The 22500-nt window shown below is 45.9% G+C and overlaps 1 protein-coding gene across 1 annotated transcript in view; it reads left to right on the top strand.

Annotated features, from left to right (window-relative positions):
- Positions 1-22500, top strand: part of grin2da (glutamate receptor, ionotropic, N-methyl D-aspartate 2D, a) — a 148168-nt gene that overhangs the window by 87556 nt on the left and 38112 nt on the right. Inside the window, exons 7-10 of the mRNA XM_034600809.1 lie at positions 7873-7987; positions 14439-14644; positions 17487-17655; positions 22052-22205. Coding sequence (XP_034456700.1) covers positions 7873-7987; positions 14439-14644; positions 17487-17655; positions 22052-22205 — 644 coding nt within the window. The remainder of the gene's footprint in view (positions 1-7872; positions 7988-14438; positions 14645-17486; positions 17656-22051; positions 22206-22500) is intronic.

Raw genomic sequence — 22500 nt, 5'->3', positions numbered from 1 at the left:
GATCACATGTTGGACGAGTGGTTCAATGGACGGTCGTCATGGAGAAGAGAGGGAGCGGAAGCAGGTTGTTTTTCTGAGATATCTGATGCTGTGTCGATGACGCTCACCAACACACGACCTCTGGGGTCGTTTTCTAACGTGAGCAGTGTCGGTTATCGTGGAAGTTGTGGCATCGTCTCTCTCAGGTGACAGAGGAGAGATTCACTCAGCGGCTGCCCGTCACAGACGAGGATGCTCTTCACCAGTCGGAGCACGTTGTCACTGGATCTCAACTCCGTCAACACGAGACTGATCGACTGTTTCCAACAGATCATGATGCAAAAAGGGGCCTTTAATATTTCACTACCAACATCTGTTGTTACGCCGCGGCCCTCTTTCCTCCTCTTCCCCTCGCCGTCGCCATATTTGTCCACGGACACAGCTGCACTCCAACGTTCTGCCTCTCACACATGTAACGCCAAGCTGCACACATCACCATGGCAACCCCGCATGGGACGACAGGGAGATGGGACGAACGACGGAGACTGATGGACTCGGACGGAGGGAAGAGGGAGAGATCAGAGAGATTCAAGGAGGGCGGGGGGGACACAGATTGAAAAAGAGCGAAGGAGGGAATTAGAAGATGTGGAGGGAGAGAAAAGAGAGGAGAGGAAATAAATGGAGTAGAGACAGAAGAGGAGAATCTGAGGTCGGGATCAGACGTGTAATGAAACGTCTTTCTGAGGCGAAAGCTTCCAACTCTTTCCTTCACTTCTCAGGAATCAAAGCCTGCGGCCAGATGAATAATTTCTTATTTGTCAGCAGGATTTTCTTTATCCTGCATCTTCTCGTCAGTCCAAAGCATGAAATAATTATTTAGCTACAGACCAAAGACCGTCGGTATTTCAATCAGCATCTCTCTTATTGTATTTTTGATCCGCTTTATTATATTTTCGCCCTTTTCTTTCGTGAGCGATGCTTCATTTCTGCTCATCCTTCTTTCTGTTTTGTTAAAACGCTGGAGACTTTAATCTGAACCTGAATATCAGGTGTGAAAGGTTCCTCGGACCAAGCTTCAGACCAAGGAACCAAAATGTAGTCCGACCAAAAGAGGAGGTCTGTTCTTTTGGAGAGTTCAGACCAATCACAGCCTATTTGATATTAAAATGAACCATAATTTAGAAAATGAGCATCATGATGTATTGAAGAAGACTTGAAACCACAGATCGAGACCATAGACCCTGTTTACTGACGTTATTTTCACATAGACCTCTAAATAAACAACCAGTGGAGTCGCCCCCTTCTGGTCATTCAACAGAATGCAGGTTTCGGGCACTTCCACGTCTCCTGTACCCGAGTTACTTGTCGTGATTCTCTGGTTGTAGCCACAGATGAAACTCTGGGTCATGTGATGTGGGCTTAAACAGACACTTTCTGTAATTATATGCAAATCCAACGTTACTTGATATCATCACAGTTGAAGCCACAAAGAGCTTCAGTGCTGAACTATGGGATGTGCAGGCTGCTAGCTTTCATGTCCATGCATTCCCTATGAGCATCAGGAACAGGAGCAGCCTGGTTAGCAGCGGATCCATGATGGATGGATTCGTACCCGCCGGCTTCAGCCTGAAGCAGCCCAACACATCACCAGCCCCCCCCTCCTCCCCCCCCAGTGGCTCGCTGTTTGAAATTCCGAGTCCTACAGAGTGACGGCCCTCTTGACAACTTAAAATGTCTCACAATGGATCCTGTCATGATTTGTGAATATTAAAGAGCCACACGCGGCGGCACGGCTAAACCCCACATCACAGATCCACGGCTCCTCCGGTCTCCTCCAGAGCCGAGTGTACGAGTCGCTCGGGAGTCATCATCGCCTTTACATCTCTGACAGGCGGCCGCCTCCCTCTGGTGCCCGCGGTCACAAGCCTTTCATTTGTGTTGAGATTCCACCAAAGGCCTCTCCGTCTTATACTGTGTGTGTCTGTGTGTGTGTGTGTGTGTCTGTGTGTGCATGGTCAGTAGCATGAAACACAAACATTATTCTCCTCAGTACACGAGCAGAGACAGCTCTGCTGGTGCGGCTGGTTCCAGAGGACGGGACTCAAACCCACGGCAGCTCTGTCATGGAAAGTGATGAGTTGATATCGGAGACAGCGCTCGTGTTGGAGGCTTCAGTGGAAACGCTGCTCGATCTCTTCGGACGTTGTGACGTCACGTTTTCCCCGAACTGCAAATCGGTTCTGCTGCTTGTTGTAGAATTTGATTTAAACAGTTATTGCCATTTTCCATCTGTTGAAATCATGTAGATCTTTCGTTTCATACCTTGCCCTTAATCAAATTATGGTTTTATTCTGCAGCTTCAAATATGTAACGATAAAAGACAAACTGAGGAGGAGCAGCTGATCATCTTTGTTCTTAGTTTGGATGAATGGAGGATCCTCATGTTTGAAACATGTGGACGCAGAGTATAAAATGTTGTTTTGAAAGAGGTCGGTTCCCACTTTTGTACAGAATTTAACTGTATTTCCATCTCGTTAGTTATTGATTCAGTTTCCTCTTGTCTCACACACAGAGACGCATAATACAACTTTAATGTGACACCCACGTCCTGGAAAATAAAAGTGAGCGATCAGATGAGGAGAGATTTAGAATTAATGTTAAATTCATTACGTGAAGCGTGAAGTGGCTCTTGATCGAGATTCAAGGTCTCTGTTGTCATTATACTACAATGAAATGAATCATGGACAACTTCCTCCATCTCTTCCTCCATCTCTTCCTCCATCTCCCCCCCCCCCCTCTCTGTCTCTTCATCTCTTTCTGTTCAACTCCCGTCCAGCTCTCGCTCGGTGCGTCGTCATGGTTACGCAGAAAGCTTTCTCCTAACAGGCGGCGAAGGGGCAGGAATGTTTCCACTGATGGAAAAGCAGCTGAGATGTCTGGTGCTTATTAAGGCAGGACTGTGACCCATTAGTGCACAGAGGCTGTTTGCCTCTGCTGCAGCTCCTCTTTTTAAATACATTTCATCTAATTAGAAGAAAGGAAATCGTTGTCCTTCCCAGTTTCTCTAAAGTCCCAGTGCTACATCCTCCTCACGTCCCGATAGAACGTCAATAAATAAAGAAGAAACGTCCGTGGCCCTCGCCGTAATAAACCCGGCTGACGCATGATTGACAGCTGAGACTGACTCACGATTGGTGGAGCCCGTGAATTAGTGGGACGTGGCTCCACTGACTCAGAACGACTTCAGAAGGTCAAGGTGGCGACGCCTGTGTCCAGGATACTCTGGATACTCGTCCATCTTTATTTACATTGGACACAATCTGTCCCCGTGAGGGTTCGACCCACGACTTCCTCATAGCTGGGAAATCCAATATGAAGATTATAATTCGTGCTGAAAATGATTATGTGTCTAAAAGAGAAACAGGTGGAGACACTGAAGTGTGTGTCCAGCTGTGTGTGTGTGTGTGTGTGTGTGTGTGTGTGTGTGTGTGTGTGTGTGTGTGTGTGTGTGTGTCTGTGTGTGTGTCAGTCACCTCATCATGGGGACAGGATTTTCTCCGGACCCCTGAGAGCCGGAGCAGATGTTGTTCTGAGTAAAACTTTGGAGAAGTTGGATCAACGTGTTTCAGCAGAATTATTTTTTCCGTTGCGTTCAAGCGATGCAGAAAAAAGGACAAACTGTCCGTTTCTCTTCCTGTGGCTAAATCCTCTCTGTTGCTTTTTCCTCCCCTTCATCTTCTCTTCTTCTTCACCTGTGATTCACCTGTGAAGTAATAAAAGAGGAACTCATTCCACTGGGAGCCCCCCCCCCCCCTCCCTCCACTGGGAGTCCCCCCCCCTCTGTGCGATGCATGGTCTCAGTAATGAATTCAATGATTAAATCAACTCTGCTGTTGTGTGGGTATGAAACAGACTCTCCCTCTCTCTCTCCCCCCCCTCTCACCCTCTGGTTCTACTCCTCTCTCGCTCGTCTCCCGCTCCACCTCCCGGGTCACAGGGGAAAACTTAAGACTAATCACCTGTGACATCCTCTGTGAAATTAATGCCAGTTTTGCTGAAGAGCGAACACGTAGTTGTTTGACCTTTCTGCGGCTCGTGGACGTCTTCATTGTGCGGCGCCCGGCGGCTGAAAGGCTCCTCCTGCAGGAACGTCTCTTTCTGAACACTGCAGCAAAGCGATGCTTTGTCAATAGCGACAGCCCCCATCCCTCATCGACGTGCGCCCAGCGGGAATAACAATCCACCAATCACAGCTGCATAAAGGGGCTTTAAGAGACATTGTTTTGTGCACCAAGCAGAAAGAAATAGCTACATCCCAGAATAACAGCTTGGAAGAAAATAGCCACAAACACGGTGTGAAGAGATGGATTAGATTGACAGATTGTTGTAAAGAAATTATAGCTCCCGAAGTGACTCACTGATTTCTTTGACTGTCGTGGAAGTTAACTGCTCGTAGCGGCGGCTGCAGCGTTGGATTGAGAGTCGGGAACACGCTTCACTCGGTGTGATCGAGTCGGGACAAACATAAATACCCCTCGTCCTTTCCCAAGTAGAAATCAGTGGATATTAACGTGATGAAGTGAATCAGAATCCATCCGTTGATCCGCTGGGTTCCACTGAGCTCAGCTCGTGTCACGTATCCCAGACGTCTCCATCCCCGGTCGCTCACTCCAGCTCCTCCTCGGACGTGAAAGATAGGAAATCACAGCGATTTTCCAGCTTCACCTTGAAAACCCCATATTTCAGGTAACCATGTTTTGGGGGGTGGAGCCTGCCTGAGAGCAATGCACCCATTGGACGGTACTAGCCGTCAGTCACACTCCGGGTGTTTGAAATCATTTCATCTACTGACGAGATTTCTTCCACAGTTATCACAAGAATGACCTTCTGAGCTGCCGTAGCTCAGCGCCTGTGTGTGTTCAATCACAGTTTAGGTTTAGAGACCAGCTTAAATCCATGATATCAACAGTAAATCAATACCAACTGGCTGCTCCTTCACCGCCCTGCTCTTTATCTTCCATTCGAGATGGGAGGGTGTGAGGAGGACGCAGAGAGGGATGGTTGAGAAGAAAGGATGGAGGAGGTGATAGAAAGAGAAGTTGGGATTGGAGCCCACACGCCGCTGCAGACGGGACTCGGACACTTCTGACTTGTTGCCAGTCGGAGCTTAAAGGCCGATTTTGTGTCTCTGGGGTAAAACTGGTTGAAACAGACTTGAGTCCTCGCAGACGTCCGGCGGCATCAGGCAGGTTTTCTTTTTAGAGACCGAACTCTGTCCGGTCATTACACGGACGGACATGAACTCTAGCTTCCTGTCCTCAGAGATTTAGAGACGTTAGATGGAGACGGGAGACGAGGACGTTCAACCATTTCCAACATTTAACTCATGAATGTAGGAGGAGATTAAAGTGGGAAATTAGAGATTCTGTGCATCTGGAGCAACACAACAAACAGATGCCTGATCTGATGGTTGAAATAGTTTTTCTCTGAGTCACTGTTGTTTCCTGGACCTTCAGCATCAGGATTTCCTTCTTTCTTTCTTGACTCACATCAACTTCATCTGCACAACACATCTCCACTGGATCACTTCCTGAAACCTCAGGATTAGATCATCCTCTGCAGTTTGTTCTGTGACCAAAACAAACTGTTTTTATGAGATATTTAATAATACATTTGTGACTTTACAGATTTTTATCTTTAGACATACGACCTGTATCTTCGGCCACTCGATACCGACTAGATACCCCCCCCCCCCCCACACACACAGAGATCCTGCTTCTCTGCACATCAGACAACGCAGTGAATCCTCTCGCCAGGAGCTCATTAGCATATTGTGAGGAAACATCCGTTTATCCCTCCACCACTTAGTGAAGTGACCGCTCCTCTAAATGTGAAGAGGCTGACGAAGAGCGCAGCCCTTCCTCCTTTGGGAGGACGAGTCGGAGCGAACCCAGGAGGCGCTGGAGTGCGACTCCTCAGTCGGCTGCTGCAGGAGGCGAATCTCATTTCACTCTTTGACCCCCGAGAAAAACCTTCTGCACAGCGCCTCAGATGGAAACGTCCATATTCAGACTGCAGAGGTTATTTTTTTTAAATATATATTTATAATTCCAAACACTGAATACGATGTAGAATGGCAGGAATAAGCTCACACTCGTATTATTATTATGAAACAGAATATGATATGTGGGATATGCATATAAAATCCTGATTTGCAGCCTGTTGCTGTTTCTCATTATTTCTGCTCCCGCCTGAATTCGATGTATAATGTAAAGTCGATTTAAGAGCGGAGCCACATTTCGCCCTCTGACCGGAGTAATCCCCTCGTGGGCCCGTGAGGATTATGGGCTCACGTCTCCACGGTAAATGGAATGTTTTGTTGTGAGGCTCTTTCACGGTAAAGTCCGGTCACCGTCGCTGTAATTGTAAAGTATTTTTCCGGATCATGTAGCAGCATCTTAAAGACTCGCCGAGCTGATTAACTTTCCCAACGGCGATTCATCCTTGGATTCACGTCCGCGGCTCTTTCTTCTCTCGCTCTTCACACATGTAATAACTTCACTTATCGAGCTGAACTCCGTGAATGAGCCGCTCAGTGTGTAGAGCGTCGACCGGGAATAAAGATGGATGACACGTCGCCACTTCCTGCCACGATCCAGAATCCAAAGTATAAAGATATGAACGCTGTCATCTTTAAGGCCAGAGTCTGTGGAGCCGGGTTTAACCAATCACGAGTCAGTCTCAGTTCTTATGTCATCAAATAACAAATTAAAACCTAATCAGACACATGAACACAAACCGTGATGTTACAAAATTAAAACAAAATCCATTTTAAATGAAAAAGCACAATTTAAAACAAGGATAGATTAAAAAGAGCAGATTCAAAGGAGGTAAACAAAATGAAAAAGCAGTTTAAAAATGTCAAAGTAAACTAAAGGAGTAAAATAATACAAATATAACAGAGAGAAATATGTAAAACAGCAGATTTTGTCTGTTTTATCCTTTTGGATAAGATGATATCAAATCTCTTGAATTTATCAGTGAGAAACAGGACTTTAGTCTTTTTGATAAAGAACCTGAGACATTATAACTTTAACAACATGTACGTTTTGCTCCACACGATCACAGGTCTGTGGAAGTGCACATTTCTCTGTTTGAAGTCCGACTCCAGTTGATGAGACGTTATTTAAGATGCCGTGGAGGTTTCCACTCGCTGAGGTCGTCCGTGTGTTTCATCACCTTTCATGTGCTGTTTTTTCCTCCCGATGCTTTTAAGGTGGATGTTTCATTAAAAAACATCAAACGTGAATCTCCTCCGTCGCCTCCGCGCTCCGACACTTTGCTTTTGTCTTCACTCGTCCCAAAATGTGTGTGATGGTGGGAGCAGTGATTGCTCGAATAACACGTGTGAACAGTTGTATGTTTGTGTTTCATCCAGTATCTTTAAAACATTCAGACTGAAACACGTAAATCCAGAACCTGGATGTGTCCTGGTCCCGACCCTAAGACACGACCCTCAGCTCTGCTTCCTACATTACACGTGTTTAGCATTTACCTTTTTGGATAAAGTGATTTACAACAAGTGCACTGAAACCGGAGCTGAATGCAAAGTGAAGCATGAAGCAGAAGTATTGTTGAATCTCCGTCAGACGTCTGAATAATTGGCCACATCTGTTTCCGCTGGTGTTTGACGGTCAACAGTCAGATATGTGGGACTCAGAATGATCTTCCTGCTCAACTGGCTTCGTGGAAAACAGAAAATTAGAAGGATGAATGAGCAGTGCAATTAAAAACATGTGATCGTCTCTGAATAACAAGCACAGCAGCTTCACAACGAGTTCCTTGTTCCACAGAAGCACTCATGTCCTCCACCCTCCCTGTCTCCTCTCACAGGTACTTCACCAACATCTCCATCGGGGGGCGGGACTACTCCTTCAACAGCGACGGCTACCTGTCCAACCCGCTGCTCGACGTCATCTCCTACACCAATGGGAGGGGATGGGAGGAGGTCAGTACTCAGCTGTGCCGCGCACTCTCGCCGCTAATTATCGTAGCGAGCCGGCAAAACCGCAATTTCACGGCCCATCAAACACATGCGGAGTCATCTCTGCTGCGCTTCACCTTTCTGCCGTCGCACTCTCTCTCTCTCTCTCTACTCTCTCTCTCTCTCTCTCACCCAAATCTCATTCCATCCCCCCCCCCCTCCACTCGTTTTCAGCCTTGTTAGCCAGAACTACCTCTCAGTCCAGTGTCGTCCCCGTCAGGGTCCGTGTGTAGTTCGTACAGTAACTCCACCAGATGTAAGGTCGTTCACTTCCTCCAGTCTCCCTTTGTAAACCTCTTTGTCCCCCCCCCCCCCCCCCCCCCCGCTGAGCTCCATTTTGCTCCTGACCTTCTACAGCTCAATATGTTTACCTGTGAATGCAGACTGAAGGCCCCCCCCTCCCCTCTCCCTCGTTTTAAGGACGAGAACCAAAAGGAACAAATCAGCCTTTGACGACAGTGTAAAGCCGTGGATTTCTAACAGTTCTGTCGTTCTCCACCTTCCTGTCAGAGCTGAACTTCTCCCCTGCAGGTCCGGTGCTTCAGCGCTTTCAGCTTCTGTGTGTGAGCGCTGAACAAAGGGTGGGGGGGGGGGGGGATTAGCGTGCATTAAGTAGGATGTAAGGACAAGGTGACTCCATCCGTAGAGGTTCTGTGCCCCTGCTTTATTAGACGCTACGTGGCCAAAAGTGTGTGGACGCCAGGACCTTAATCCTTCGAGACCTAAGCTGCCGTTTTAAAACCTCTGCTTTGTTTTCAAATGACCTCAAGTTCTTTACAAAACTTCATCTCCACGTACAGTTTTACTTCTCGGCCTGTGGAGATAAAACAAACACAACATACAAACTATTTGAGAGCTTTTATCCTTGGAAAACAAAGGCGATGAATTTCAATAAAATCCAAAGATTTAAGCTCTGAAATAGTTTTAGTGTCCGTCAGCTTCGGGCCCGGCAGGCAGCAGCAGCTCGTGTCCTCAGGTTCTGTGGACTGGGTCCAGCAGCAGGTCTGTTCGCTGTGGGTTAGCTTCAGATAGAAAACTGTAACCAGCATCACCACAGGCCAAACAAGCAGCCCATTAAGGCCCTGCACTGGGAGGTTCAAATCAATACCCGTGGTTTAGGAATGAGACGTGTTTGTTCGTTGTGGGATCTGTTGGATTCTGTCATTTTAAAAGGCTCCTGCTCACGATGTAAAGTGCCTTTAGATCATATATGTTATGATTTGGTTCTGTACAGATGAAACTGAATTGAACTCCAGAGCTTTAGATATTTCGTCTCCAGTGGGAAATCATCTCTGACACAAACAGACCAAGTGAAATCGATCTAAGGGCAAAGCTCACAGGTCCGTCCGGAAGAGGTGGACTCGCTGACCTCTCCCAGTGATGAAGTTCATAACACAAACTGATGAAGATGAAGGTGTTTAAGATGAAGAAACTAACGTTTCCAGCATCACACACATGCAGAAGTCTTCGTGTTGAAGTATTACTCACTGCACCTTATTAAAAACCTCCTAATTAAAACTGTGCTTCAGACTCAACTCTGAGAAATTACATACTAAACTTCTAAATTACACTGTGGTGAATCGTTTTCAGATGTGGATATTTCCAAGAACTCTTGAGGAAACTGAACCACAGGTTGACTGATGCTGATGCTTCTATTGTTTTAAGCATTAATTCATTAGCTTTGTTATCACTGAAGAAATGTTTTCTGTGTTTCCTCTTCAGTTCAGATTCAGTATAAATGAAAAGGCTCTTCTCCCGTTTGATTTTCGTGGTTTTTAATCTTTCACATCCCTTCTGTGAACATCTCATTCTGTGGGTTTTATGAAATTAGCCGTTACACGATGCAATGACACGTTAAAGTACACGTGTTTGTTCTGTGAACCCGAACAGAGAAGCTGCACGCAGCGGATCACAGAGCGAGCGAGACGAGAAAAAGCACGAGTACGTTTTTTAATCAACATGACAGGAGCGCTGGAATCCTTGAACACACAAAGCCCGATCCCGCTTCAGCTCTTTTCAAAGGCGCAGTAAGAGAGTTACAACCCCAACAACACGGAGTGATCACAGTACATCAGCGGGGGGGGGGGTTTGATGGAGATGTTAATCAGCTTCTATGTTTCAGGTCGTTCTTCATGAAGGAGCCGGCTTTAAAAACACACGTCCTGGAACAGACTGGTTTGAATTAGATGTAGAACAATGTTTTATCAGCAAAGAGTTCAAACTCAACTCGTATTTTCCCCTCCTGTGTTTTTCATGCTGATATTTAACATTTGCTTTATGAATTTCTGATTGGTGATGGATTTGAAGGGTAACTCAGCTTCGTTCACTCCTGTGATCAATATTTTATCCTTCAATTCATAAAATACAATAAATATATTAATTAGTGATTGACTATATGCATATTCAGCAGAGATCAGACTTTATCTAAGACGTATATTAACCTGAGAAACTCACGTCACCTTATTAAAGTGTCGGCAGGATGTTGATTTGTAATTAATGGGAATATTTACCCCTATTTACTATTATGACAATTTGTCTAAATCTCTCTCTCCCACTTCATTCTTCTGTTTTCATATTGAATAAGAACAATAACACACGTCAAAGCGTATCAGACTCTTTTGACGGAACATGTAATGAAAGCTCATTTTCCTCTGGCTCCGTTCAGACGTTCCACTTCCAGACGTCTGCAGCTTCTTGTGCTGCAGCTCGTACGATTTACAGCTGTTTGGTTCTCACGGAGCCAGAAATCACCTAAACGTGGTCGTGAATCCCGGAGTCCCACGGACGAGTGCCCCCCCACTGGTGCTGCGCCCTCCATAAAATGGCTGCCACTCCCGTAGAGTTTACAACAGGGAGAGAAGTGGCTGTATTTTCTTATTCTTTCTGCTCCTTCTTCGCCTGAATCTTCAATATCAGGGTCGAGTGCTTCGACGTCTGAGCGTTCGGGGGAACTGACGAGGTTAAATATTATAAGTTTGAATTGTTTAGCAGGAGTCACGACCTGAACCATAATAATAATGAGAAAAACTAGATTTACACAACACGATTCTGAAGGTTACAGACGTCACCTCTGAAATACACAATAATAATAACAATCTATAAAATGTGAGTGCGTTGTTTGGTTTTCTCTATTTCTACAGATACTCACACAACAGAATTTAATTATTTTTTAAATTGAAGAAAATGCGACAGTGCCTGTGACTGTTGACTGTGACGCCGGCTGGTTTGTACCAACACAACTACAACCTGAACCTGGATCAGATGAGCAGAATCTAACACAAACATGGACCTTATCTGTTCTGTTTGCACAGATTTATTCATATTCACAGAGAATTAACCCCCGGTTCTTATTATTAAGAGGATTTATTGGACATTTCTAATGACTGAGTGTGTTCTGCTGCCTTTCACAAGCAGATCCACTCAAACAGTGATTCATCTTTTTTCCCAGCCTGGAACTGTTCTTGTTTTTCGATTGCTATTCTGGTCACTGAGTGTTTGGTATTTGTATGAAAAGGTCCTCTGGTGCTCAGGTAGTGATGAGCCTCACCTCCGTAGCTGCTGCGCTGATTTGTTTTGCAATAAACAGAAGAGGAGCTGAGTTACAATGAGGCGTCACAGCTTCCGTGGCGGAGCAGAGCAAATCAAAGATCCCTCCGTCGTCCGGGGGTTGGGAGAAGCAGCTGTCGGATGGTTCTGTGCTCGTCGGTGTCAGATGATCGACAGGAGCTGGGCAGCAGGTCCCAGTATCGATCCACACTATTGATTGTAACGGAAATGTCAGCGATGGACACAAAGAGAGAGAAATGACTCATTCACGTCTCCGATGTAACTTCAGTAAATGTGAAAAATACATCTTTGTGTTCCTGGAGCTTTTCTCCTCCTGCCACATGTTCGCAGGACGGTCAATAGATGTTTTTATAGACACTATTGTTGGGAGATGTGAGCGCAGGCGGGACCCCCTGCTGGGTGTTTCTGCCTGACGCCCCTCCGACGGCGCTGTTGTCCCGGCTGCAGGGCTGTGAGCCACCTGTCACTCAGGCAGCAGTGGGGACGCCAGAGGAGCCCGACTTCCCTCCGAGCCCGGCGCCCCCTCGCTCCTCCTCCTCCTCAGCTTGGAGCCTGTGATCCCAGGATGTTAGTCTGGGATCCCAACCTGGTGTTTGACTGTGGTCTCCACCCTGTGGGCTGCTGCTGCTGCTGCTGCTGCTGCTGCTGCTGCTGGAAATCCTGCTGGAAACACTGGTCTGCTTTGCTCTCGCCAGTGTCTGTGAATAGGATTTATAATGTTGGTGCTTTCATCGAGTCTCACGACATTTTGATAAAAGACTCGAGGTCTGTCTGAGCTCCATGGAAACAGAGAATCACAAAATACCAAATCAGGCTCTGATTCAGGGATTCAGCCCCTGTGTGAGTGTGTGTGTGTGTGTGTGTGCATGCATATAATCTTTTGTGTTTAAAGAGCATTTACTTCAGTTAATGTAAAACACGTTGGAGGGACGAGCTGCAGGACAAATGAGCAAATGATCACGTTGTGTAACGGACTGCTTGTCTAGTATTGTGAGTGCAGCAGGGAGGATGAGAGACGAAGGCACAGACACAGTGAAACACAGACACAGACACAGTGAAACACAGACACAGACACAGTGAAACACAGACACAGACACAGTGAAACACAGACACAGACACAGTGAAACACAGACACAGACACAATGAGTGAGATTAGTCCAGATTTCCAGCTGCTGTAAATTTGCCGTTCACGTCGACCTCGTGTTTCTCTCTCTGCTCCAGATGTGGACGTGTTGCTGCTGCAGCTATTATATCTGTGTTTCTGTGTGCCCCCCCCCCCCCCCCCCCTTGCTGCTTGTACAACATAGACCATTATGTGTTTATCTCCCATTTTGTGTCTTTTCCATCGCGCTCTGAGGACGCGTGTGTGCTCACAGTGCATTATGGGAAGTGGTCTCCCGTGGAGAAAAAGCTGGATCCAGTTTCAACATCTGTTTGGAGGAGATTAGTTGTGACTAAATATTTGCACCTAGTCGCTGCCAGGTGGACGCCCAGTGTTACCGACCGCATCACATGACTTTAGCCTCTTGCTGTTTACACTGAGGGGTAAGACAATAAGATCATATACTTCTTATCAAGTCATATACAGAAGATTTACATTTACATTTCAGCTAAAGATGATGAAACACTCCCTGAAATACAGTCTGTAGCCTTAAACCTCACTGGTTATCTGAGGCATACAGCCACAAGGCAGTAATTCTGGTTTATATATTAAAAAAGTAATTGATATAATAATCTGCATGGACTCTGCAAAGTGAGACTCGTAGCATCGAGGAGATCGACTGGAGAATTGGTTGTTTGCACATAACGTGTAAATATATGTCACCGCAGCTTTAATATGATTTAATATACGCCGACACGTTCGCTGTGTTGTGGTTTCACCTCCATCCAGAAACATCCACCGTCAATGAGAACAGATTTGTTGATACAAACAGGTGACGCTGTAAACGTCTCGTCCTCAAAACACCATCTTGACAGTTGAAAATTAATTATCTCAGTTAAACGCTCATCGCACAACACAACTCAGGCAGAGACACACTTCACGGTTGTGTTACATTTCCCTCCACAACCCACGACGTCCTCCACACACCTCTCTGTCTCGAGCTCAGAGCTGTGGAGGATGGGTTTGACTCCCACAGTCATCATGTACATTAAGTCCATGGGAGGAACCTGTGGAACACGTGGAACACACTTCACCAACTTGTCTTCACGGTTGTCACGTCCTTGTTATTCTGTGATTTGTGACGTCGTCCCTCGAGTCTCTCTACACACACACCGAGGTCAGGATCCAGACATGAGACCAAACACAGGTCAACAGGTGACGGTTTTATCTTCAGTTTGGAAAACTGTTACACCGACGTCCTCACGGGGGGGAGGACTTGAATAAGTAGGACGTGAGAGGAGGAGGGTCGACTGCTCAGTGTTTCTAAGATGATACTGGAGCATGTTGTAATATTACAGAGCATCCTTTTAAAGTGAAGGTGTTACCATGGAAGGTTGAGGGGTCAAAACCAGGGCATTGATATATTGATGTTTGAACTCAAGACCAAAAGAAGTGAACACCTACATTCACTCAAACTTCAGAAGTTGGAATTAGCCACAACGAACATTAGCAAGTGGGACAATACAACACCGACTTGTTGGTGAGCAGATGTGGTGGCACCAAACTAATTGGGGCCACCTTCGGTTGTCGTTCAGTATTTCTGTGGCTTGCTTGTGGCCCAGATCTGGCAAACGGGAGCGGATCCATCATTCTGTGTGGTATGTAGACCGGGTGTGGGACGTGGGCCGAATCTGGGAGAAGAGTTGCCAGCGAGCCGAGCACCTGACGTGTTGGGTGTGTTTCCAGGTCGGCTGGTGGGAGAACGGACACCTGCGGCTGCGTTACCACCCCTGGTCTCGTTACGGCTCCTTCCTGAAGCCTCTGGATGACGCCCAGCACCTGCGAGTGGTCACCCTGGAGGAGAGGCCCTTCGTCATCGTGGAGCCGGCCGACCCGGGAACCAGCTCCTGCATCCGGGACTCGGTGCCCTGCCGCATGCCCGTCAACTCCAGGTAACACCACCACCGCCGCAACCTCTGGGTGTCAAACACAGCTGTCACATCTGGAGGAAGCCTTTAATATCACATGTAGAATTAAATTAAATCCTCGCTCTTAAAACAATGAAATCCTTCTCCAGACTAATATTTGCATATAAGCATATTTAATCAAAGTTCCCATTATGGTTATAAAAGGAAACTTTCTCATTCAGGTCAGACTCGACGCACTGAGAGAAGTTAATGTGTTTAAAATGATTTTTAAAACTATTAAAGGGACGTGGACAGGACACGCTGACCTGCAGTTTTATTAGTGTGGAACAAAATTATATTTATGTCTCGTTTCTCTGTCCGAGAATGAACTGAAGCACTTTGAGCGTGTTCCCTATTTAACGAGTGATTTCGGATCTCGACGTCTCGTTTCTTCCTCTCAATCGTTATTTTCTATAAACCATCAGTAGGAAACTCAGACGGTGGACGGACTGAAACCAAAAGGCCTCCACGCTCTGATCTCTTGTAAAAATTGAAGTGTCTGGCCAAGCGACCGGGAACGAGACAGTAAATCTTTACCATCTCGTGTGCTGTGTACACCGAGCAGACTTAAACTAAGACTTTCCTTCTGGGAGCAATAGATTCAAACTTCACAAAGTAACCTCGTTATCCCACAGAGGAAGATTACGTTGCATCACAGCAGCGGTAGATTCACTGGGAGTCACATCACAGCTCGGAAATTAGAGAAACAATTTTAACTGTTCATTAAAAACCACAAAGGAAAATAAGGTTCATTGTCTTTTAATCAATCCAGATTGTAAACAGCAGCCGAATCAGAACAAACAATGTGAATCACAGCACATGTGAAATGATTTAATGTGATTTACAGCAAGTTGCATATTCATACATGCGCCCGAAGATAGCAGGAACGTGTGTGTGTGTCTGTAAGTGTCTGTGTGTGTGTCTGTAAGTGTCTGTGTGTGTGTCTGTGTGTGTCTGTGTGTGTGTGTCCTCGGCTGCTGGTCTGTCCCTGATAAGCCTCCCTCCTGCCGGCTCATGACCCGGCCAATGGGAAGATAACGAGTTCATCCTCCATCAATTTTATTGGCTGGAGGAGAAGTTTCTCCCCTCGTTCATAAACCTGCTCTGACCCCGGTTGTTTCTCCCTTGAAGGATCTTTTCCTCTCTCGTATTTGTCTCTATCTTAATTGATTTTCCGTCTCTACACAGATTACCTCCTCTCGTGTTACTTCACTACAGTGGAGGAGACGGTTGAGCTTTTATTTTCCTCCACAATCTCACGGTTGGTTTGTTCAAAGCTGAAAACGAACACGTATAAAACCACTGGGGCAGAACCAGGCACCTGAAGCTAATTGTGTTTTACTGCTTCACAGCTCAGATTAGAGCCACATTACACATGTCACACTTTAGAAATGTCAGATTTCTAACATCCCATCAAACTTAATGAGCTTTGGGGTTTTTAAAAAAGATCGTTTACAACTAACCGCGAGAACGATGTAATAGAGAGACGGGGGACAAAAGGCTGGACGACCACATCTCTCATATAAAGTAGTATTCATTAAACAAGTATAATCGATAAGCAATTTTACCACTGACAATGAATTCAGTGACTCAGTGTTTACAGCAAGTTTTTATAAACCTTCTGTATTTTAGCAAATGTCAGGCCAATAAAGTTAGCAACAAGCTATTTATCACACTGGAGCCAATTTGGCTGGTGGAGACCAAAGCGGAAGTAAAAGCTCATTAATGACAGAAACGTGCTTCATGTGTAAATAAACCTTTGTTTGGAATTGTTCCCGTATCAGTAAATATATACGGCATTAAAAATATGTATATATGTCGTGTTTAAAGCAACTTCCGCTGATCCATACGATTTTCAGTTTTAATTTGGACATTATTTAGATTTTAGTGTTTCCATTAATATTCCCTTTTACATGTTAAAGAGCGAAGCCTGATAACTTCACACAATCATTGTCAGTGTGTATGAAATGCTTTATTTGACAGAATAAACATTTATTTAATTTAATTCAAGTTCTTTATATGGTTTTGTTCTTTTTATTAACACGACCCTGCTGTAAACCAGGTCGGGGATTTCTTTCAAATTCAAACATCATGTAACTGAGGTCAGAATACGTCTTAATTCAATTGTTGCTCATTCCGAATCTGGTTTATTTTCAGAACATATAATTCGTCTGTGACACCTGACACATCTCAGCCCTTCCCTCCGAACATTTGACATGACACCACCTCTTTTTAATTCCTGCTCAGTTATAATTTGTCCGATGTGCTTGTGGCTTCGGAGCAGAAACGCAGCTAAGTGCTGCAGAGACAATCAGACGAGCACTCGGGACGAGGACCTGATAGAGGACACTACAGCCACTCAGCCGGTCCCTGAGTAAACGCGCTGAAGTGTCTGCTGGATGGCGTCTCTGAGGGAAGAGGAATCCTGAGTCCTTCAGCAGAGTTTTGTTTCTCTCAGCCGTCGTCCCGGTTGCACAAAACGGAATCTCGCTCTGTTTTAATAATGCAGCACTTTCCCCCCCGAGCCGTCTGACCTGTCGGGCGTTGCCTCTCCGAACACAGCAGCCCAAACCGTCAGTATCGATCCGCCCTCAGCCCCTCGCCAATAATTCATACCTTCCTCCCTCAGTGTCCCGCTCCTCCTCAGCTGCTTGTCTGTCTGTTTTCTCTCTCCCTCGGCAACACTCTGCTTCGTTTTCAATTTCTACGACAGCCAAGCAGCCTGTCGGGGGGGGGGGGTCACGGCGTCCTGGATGAAATATCCCCGCACCTCACAACGAGCTCCAGGTCATCTGTGTTTGTGTGTTTTCTCCCCTCTCCCGTGCAGCCTGGTGGTGGACAGCGCCGGGCCCATGAAGCACTGCTGCAAGGGCTTCTGCATCGACGTCCTGAAGCGCCTGGCCAAGATCGTGGGCTTCAGCTACGACCTTTACCTGGTGACCAACGGCCGGCATGGGAAGAACATCGACGGGGAGTGGAACGGCATGGTTGGAGAGGTTAGGTTGTCAATGTTTACTGTCATATTGAAATCATAATTATAATAATGACCATGTCTCTGCAGCTTTAAAACACTTCAAAACACTTTAAAACACTTCAAAACACTTCAAAACACTTTAAAACACTTTAAAACACTTAAAACCACGTTCCACTGTGACATTTATCCAGGTGAGGGGTCGTCCTGTTGCCAAGCAACAAGCACATTGGAGTTCGTCCTTAACGTTCTTTAAAAAACCTTTTTCAGTCTAATTGTATAGAACAGTAAAAGGGATCTGAATGATTTTCTATAATCAGCTTATAGTTAAGTGTGTTGACTTTGATGTGGTTCAGTTACAGGTAGTTGTTTTTTAATTAACAGGGAAATATAAGACAAAGGGTCCAAATATGTGGAAATATGACACTGATTAAGTATTTAGATAGAAAAACCTGTGAGACAAAGACAATACGAGTTATTACACTCGGGTTATTGCTAGAGAGCAGGTAGAAGTATAAGAACATGTAGAAATGGATTTATATAAATATATTTATATTTGAACAATTCAAATGATTGTTGCTGCCGAAGTGAGTCCAGTGTATTTCTAGCAGTTAGTCATTGCTCTCATATTTTGGTCCCTTTATACAAATTGTTGCCCATGAATGAAACTTTATTCGTGGTGAACAGTTGCCATGGTTACCCACAGTTTCATTAGGCCGGAACCTGGAACCTCCATCACAAACAGATTTATACTTTTTACAAATGTAAAAAACGAACCACTTGACCAAGGAGCTGATTTCCAGGAAAACGTTGTTCCCTCTTTGTGTATTTCCATTAGTGATATTTGATTTCCTGTGGGTTTTCCCTACGAGGGAACATTCAGCGGAACATTTAGAACCAGCACAGAACTCACACGGCAAACAAACATCCCAGCGACAGCGACACGGGTGAGGGAGCAAAGCAGAACGCTCAGTTGTGTGTCGCAAGCAGACGACAGTGTGCGTTCGCTCTGGGAGTTTATTCTAAAGTTCAGCAGCTGGAATCACAAACACACCGTGACCCCGTCTTTGTGTGTCTGTCAGATAGTGTAGCTGTGTTTTTAATTCTCCATTTTCCCTGTACATTTTCTTATTCCGTCCCCCCCCCCCCCTCCCCTTCTTTTGTTGTGTTTACAAAAACGGGGTTTGATTCAAGAGCTCCCGTGAAATCGTTTTTTATCCTTCCTCAAATCCTTTAAAACGCGACCCAGCGAGAGGATTGGACCCGAATCGAAGAAGACGAGGGAAAATATGGAGCGAGGCTGTCGGGAAGATTAGTGCTGGAGACACTGAGAGAGGGACGACAACACAGGCTCTGCTTGTACACATGTGTGTGTGTGTGTGTGTGTGTGTGTGTGTGTGTGTGTGTGTGTGTGTGTGTGTGTGTGTGTGTCTGTGTGTTGCCAGACACTCGCTGTTTCCATTATGCCAATCTCCCTCTGGTGGATGGATTAATCAAGGTGGTTTAACATGGATTTAGACAGGGAATGCAAATTATCACAGTGTGTGTGTGGGTGTGTCTGTGTGTGTGTGTCTGTGTGTGTGTGGTCTTAAATTTCTGTCTTTGACGTCCACTTTTAGCTTCAGCCTTCTACAGCGAAGACGTTTTAGTTTCCTCACGTCTTGAGGAGGTAAAGAGACGCTGAACATTTAAATGTGTGTTTTATTAAATCCATCTTTAAAGGATCAACGGGGTCACATGCACCGCGTGAAACAATGTGTGTGTCTGTGTGAGTTCATCTGTGTGTGTTTGTGTTATAGTATCACTGTCTGCTGATGGTCCTGATGTTGTTTACAAGGCCCCCCCCCCCCCCAGCGGCCTCCTGCTTGTCAGTGACTCATTACGCTGCTTCATCACGGCAGCAGACGTCTTGTCCTCGGCTGTTTCCTGTTGCTTTACCTGATTTTCTTTATTTAAACCATTTCTACCATGAGCTGTTTTTTCTCTTGTATTCTAATCTCCTCACATCCTGTTCATTTCACCAAGGCCACCGACTGCGAGCCCGACTTCCTCACACTTCATCTGTGTCCTCGTGCGTCCCTTGAAAACCTAAACCCGCACAATACATTCAGCTCTGGTCCGTTTGTCCTTTGTCACGTGAATGACTCTGAATCAGTCGTTTCCTGAACCATTCACATTTCCCCAACGTGACGTCTGCGGAGCGGTGATGACGCACGCTCTGTGTCACAGGTGTTGACTCCGTGACTCGTCTACTGCTGCAGATACTCTCCTCCCCTTTTGGAAAAAAGTCTCCATCTACACGTCCTTCGGTTTTATTAAATATCTCAGAAAACACAAAAATGACCACAAATGCTCAAACAAGCTGTTTGTGATACATAAACGTTAAAAACCGGAGGAAAACGCCTGTGAATGAGTTTAACTGCTAACTTGTAATTAGACGTAGCAGAGAAACCAGAATACAGCCGCCATTGTTGTAGTTCCAGCAGTTGGCATGTGTGGAGTAAACTGTGACGTCATGTTTTACACAGAGTTTATCGAAATGCAGTTTGCGTGTGTACGAGAAACACGGAGGAAGAAGTTTGACGGTGTCGGGTTCAGCTGTGTTCCAATATTTAAATGACCTGGATGAATTAAAATTAAATAGTTATCGTCGACTGATCTTTACTGAAGCAACTTATCACGTCGTACGAGCGGTTTAACAAAGTGTCTCTAAAGTGTCTCTAAAGTCTTCAGAGACAAACGATCGACTTTAAAGTTTGTCATGTTTTTCCAGAGAAACTCGACTGAGCTGTTTTCTCCCCCCCCCCCCCGCAGCAGCCATTAATTCCTATTAATTTCATGATCACATTATGGTTTGGTACCGTGATTCATTAGGATAAGAATAATTATGTGATATTCAAAGACTCGACACTTGCCTGGGCAGGTCATCCATCACCGGGAACATGAAGTCGTATTTAATTATGGTATGTAATTAAATTATGATGTCATTTCATGGTGATGCACCAGAATAAGAAACTCTGCAGCCTGATGCAGCAAAACTCTCACAACTTCAATATCTCAGGTCACAGCGGGAACATTCAAACCTGATACAACAGCTACTGCATTACCAAGGAAAAGTAATGTGATTTACACTTAAATTTAATAATGAATGTTGATGAGATCCTATCAAGGAAGTTTGAAGTTACACTGATGATCAGACTGAATTCATATTGGTTGTTTTGTTCACTGATCCAGTTCAACACACTGGGACATTAACAAGATAAGATCAAATGAGATTTATTGATTCTCCTCTGTGGAAACAAGAGAACATGTGGACGTTTAAAATACAATAAGATTGGGAATGAGATGTAATGTATGAAAATGAAATGATCACATAGAAAATGGAGAAAACATCACTCACTCTCTTATTTGTTTCTGCCACGTTCATGACGTCCTTCAACACTGACCTCTAATGCTGCTTTTCCACTGTTTTTAGTTTTAATCTGTTTTGTCTCCCAAGACAAACTCTGGTGTGTTAAGACGGTGACGACTAATCCACGATGGTCCAGAGATTATGTTGCTCACGGCTGATAGAAGGATTCTGTTGATGCTCGTCCGGACACAGTGAACCGACAGCTGCAGGTTCACCTTCAACTCATCAACAGGAAACACATGAGCTGTGTCTCAATTCAGGGGATGTCTCACTGGAAAGGCTCCGACTGACGCCTCCTCCCATCTCCAGGAAACAAGGTCAACCTATCCCAGGATGCATTGCGCTTCAGTGACAATCTGTCAAAGAGGTAATGGCACCGGAGAGCAGCGAGATGTGCGATGCCGGAGTTTCACACCGATCACTGAGCGCCTCTCTAGACCAGACCGGCTCATTTTGGTTCAGCTTCAGTCGCCGGTCCTCCTCGGCGTCCTCTGAAGGATGCACCCTTTGACTGACAGGCGGTAACTGTGCAGCACGGAGACGCCACGATGTCCCCGTGAGCGCTGGAGAAATCGACAGAGGAAAGTGACTTTAAAGGATTGTGACTTTCAGAGTCTGGAGCGAGGCGTCTCAGTGGCGAGGGGACGCCGAGCCCTTTGTCTCTCACAGACGTCTGGGACCAGGCCAGGACTCAGATTAATGAACTGCTGGTCGGGAGCCAGCTCCTCTAACCTCCAGAGCCCCTCGGCTACAGTGGAGAAACCTGTGGTTCCTGCCAGGTGAAACACGACCGGGCTCCTTCACCCCCTGACCACCAGGGCCTCATTACAGCCGCCAGCGCCGCAGCCCGGTTTGGAAGATTCTTCTTCTCCAAACAGCTCCGTGTTCGGATGATGCTTTGTTGAAGGCGTTTTGCTCCCGACTTCATAACAACTGCTGTGTCTGGTTTCTGCTTTAAGCTCCTCGACTCCCACACGAGCGCTCTAACCTCAGATGTCCTGTTTTCCAGGTGGTGTCCAACAGGGCCGACATGGCCATCGGCTCGCTCACCATCAACGAGGAGAGGTCGGAGGTCGTGGAGTTCTCTGTACCGTTTGTGGAGACCGGCATCAGCGTCATGGTTTCCCGCAGCAACGGCACCGTATCGCCGTCTGCTTTCCTCGGTGAGTTGTTGTTACATTCCTGTTTACGTGAAGCGACAGATAAAAAGTCAGAGTAAATCCAACGATAGGTCTGGAGATGACACTTCCTGTGAACTCTGATGTTCTCCTGACTGTGTCAAATCTCCTGTTTTCCCCTTGAACTCTTGATTCGTGATTATTCTAAGAGCCGCTAAGTTCGTCTACAAAGAGCCGAGAACCCACAGGCGACTCTCCCCGGATCCACAGTGTGTCGCACTGTGTGTCGCACTGTGTGTCGCACGGTGTGAAACACACAATCTGAGCTTTGTTTGTGTAA

The sequence above is a fragment of the Hippoglossus hippoglossus genome, chromosome 11, assembly GCF_009819705.1.
Source record: "Hippoglossus hippoglossus isolate fHipHip1 chromosome 11, fHipHip1.pri, whole genome shotgun sequence".
Lineage (NCBI taxonomy): Eukaryota > Metazoa > Chordata > Actinopteri > Pleuronectiformes > Pleuronectidae > Hippoglossus > Hippoglossus hippoglossus.
Note: the sequence above shows the minus strand (reverse complement) of the source record. Positions and strands in the feature narration are given on the sequence as shown.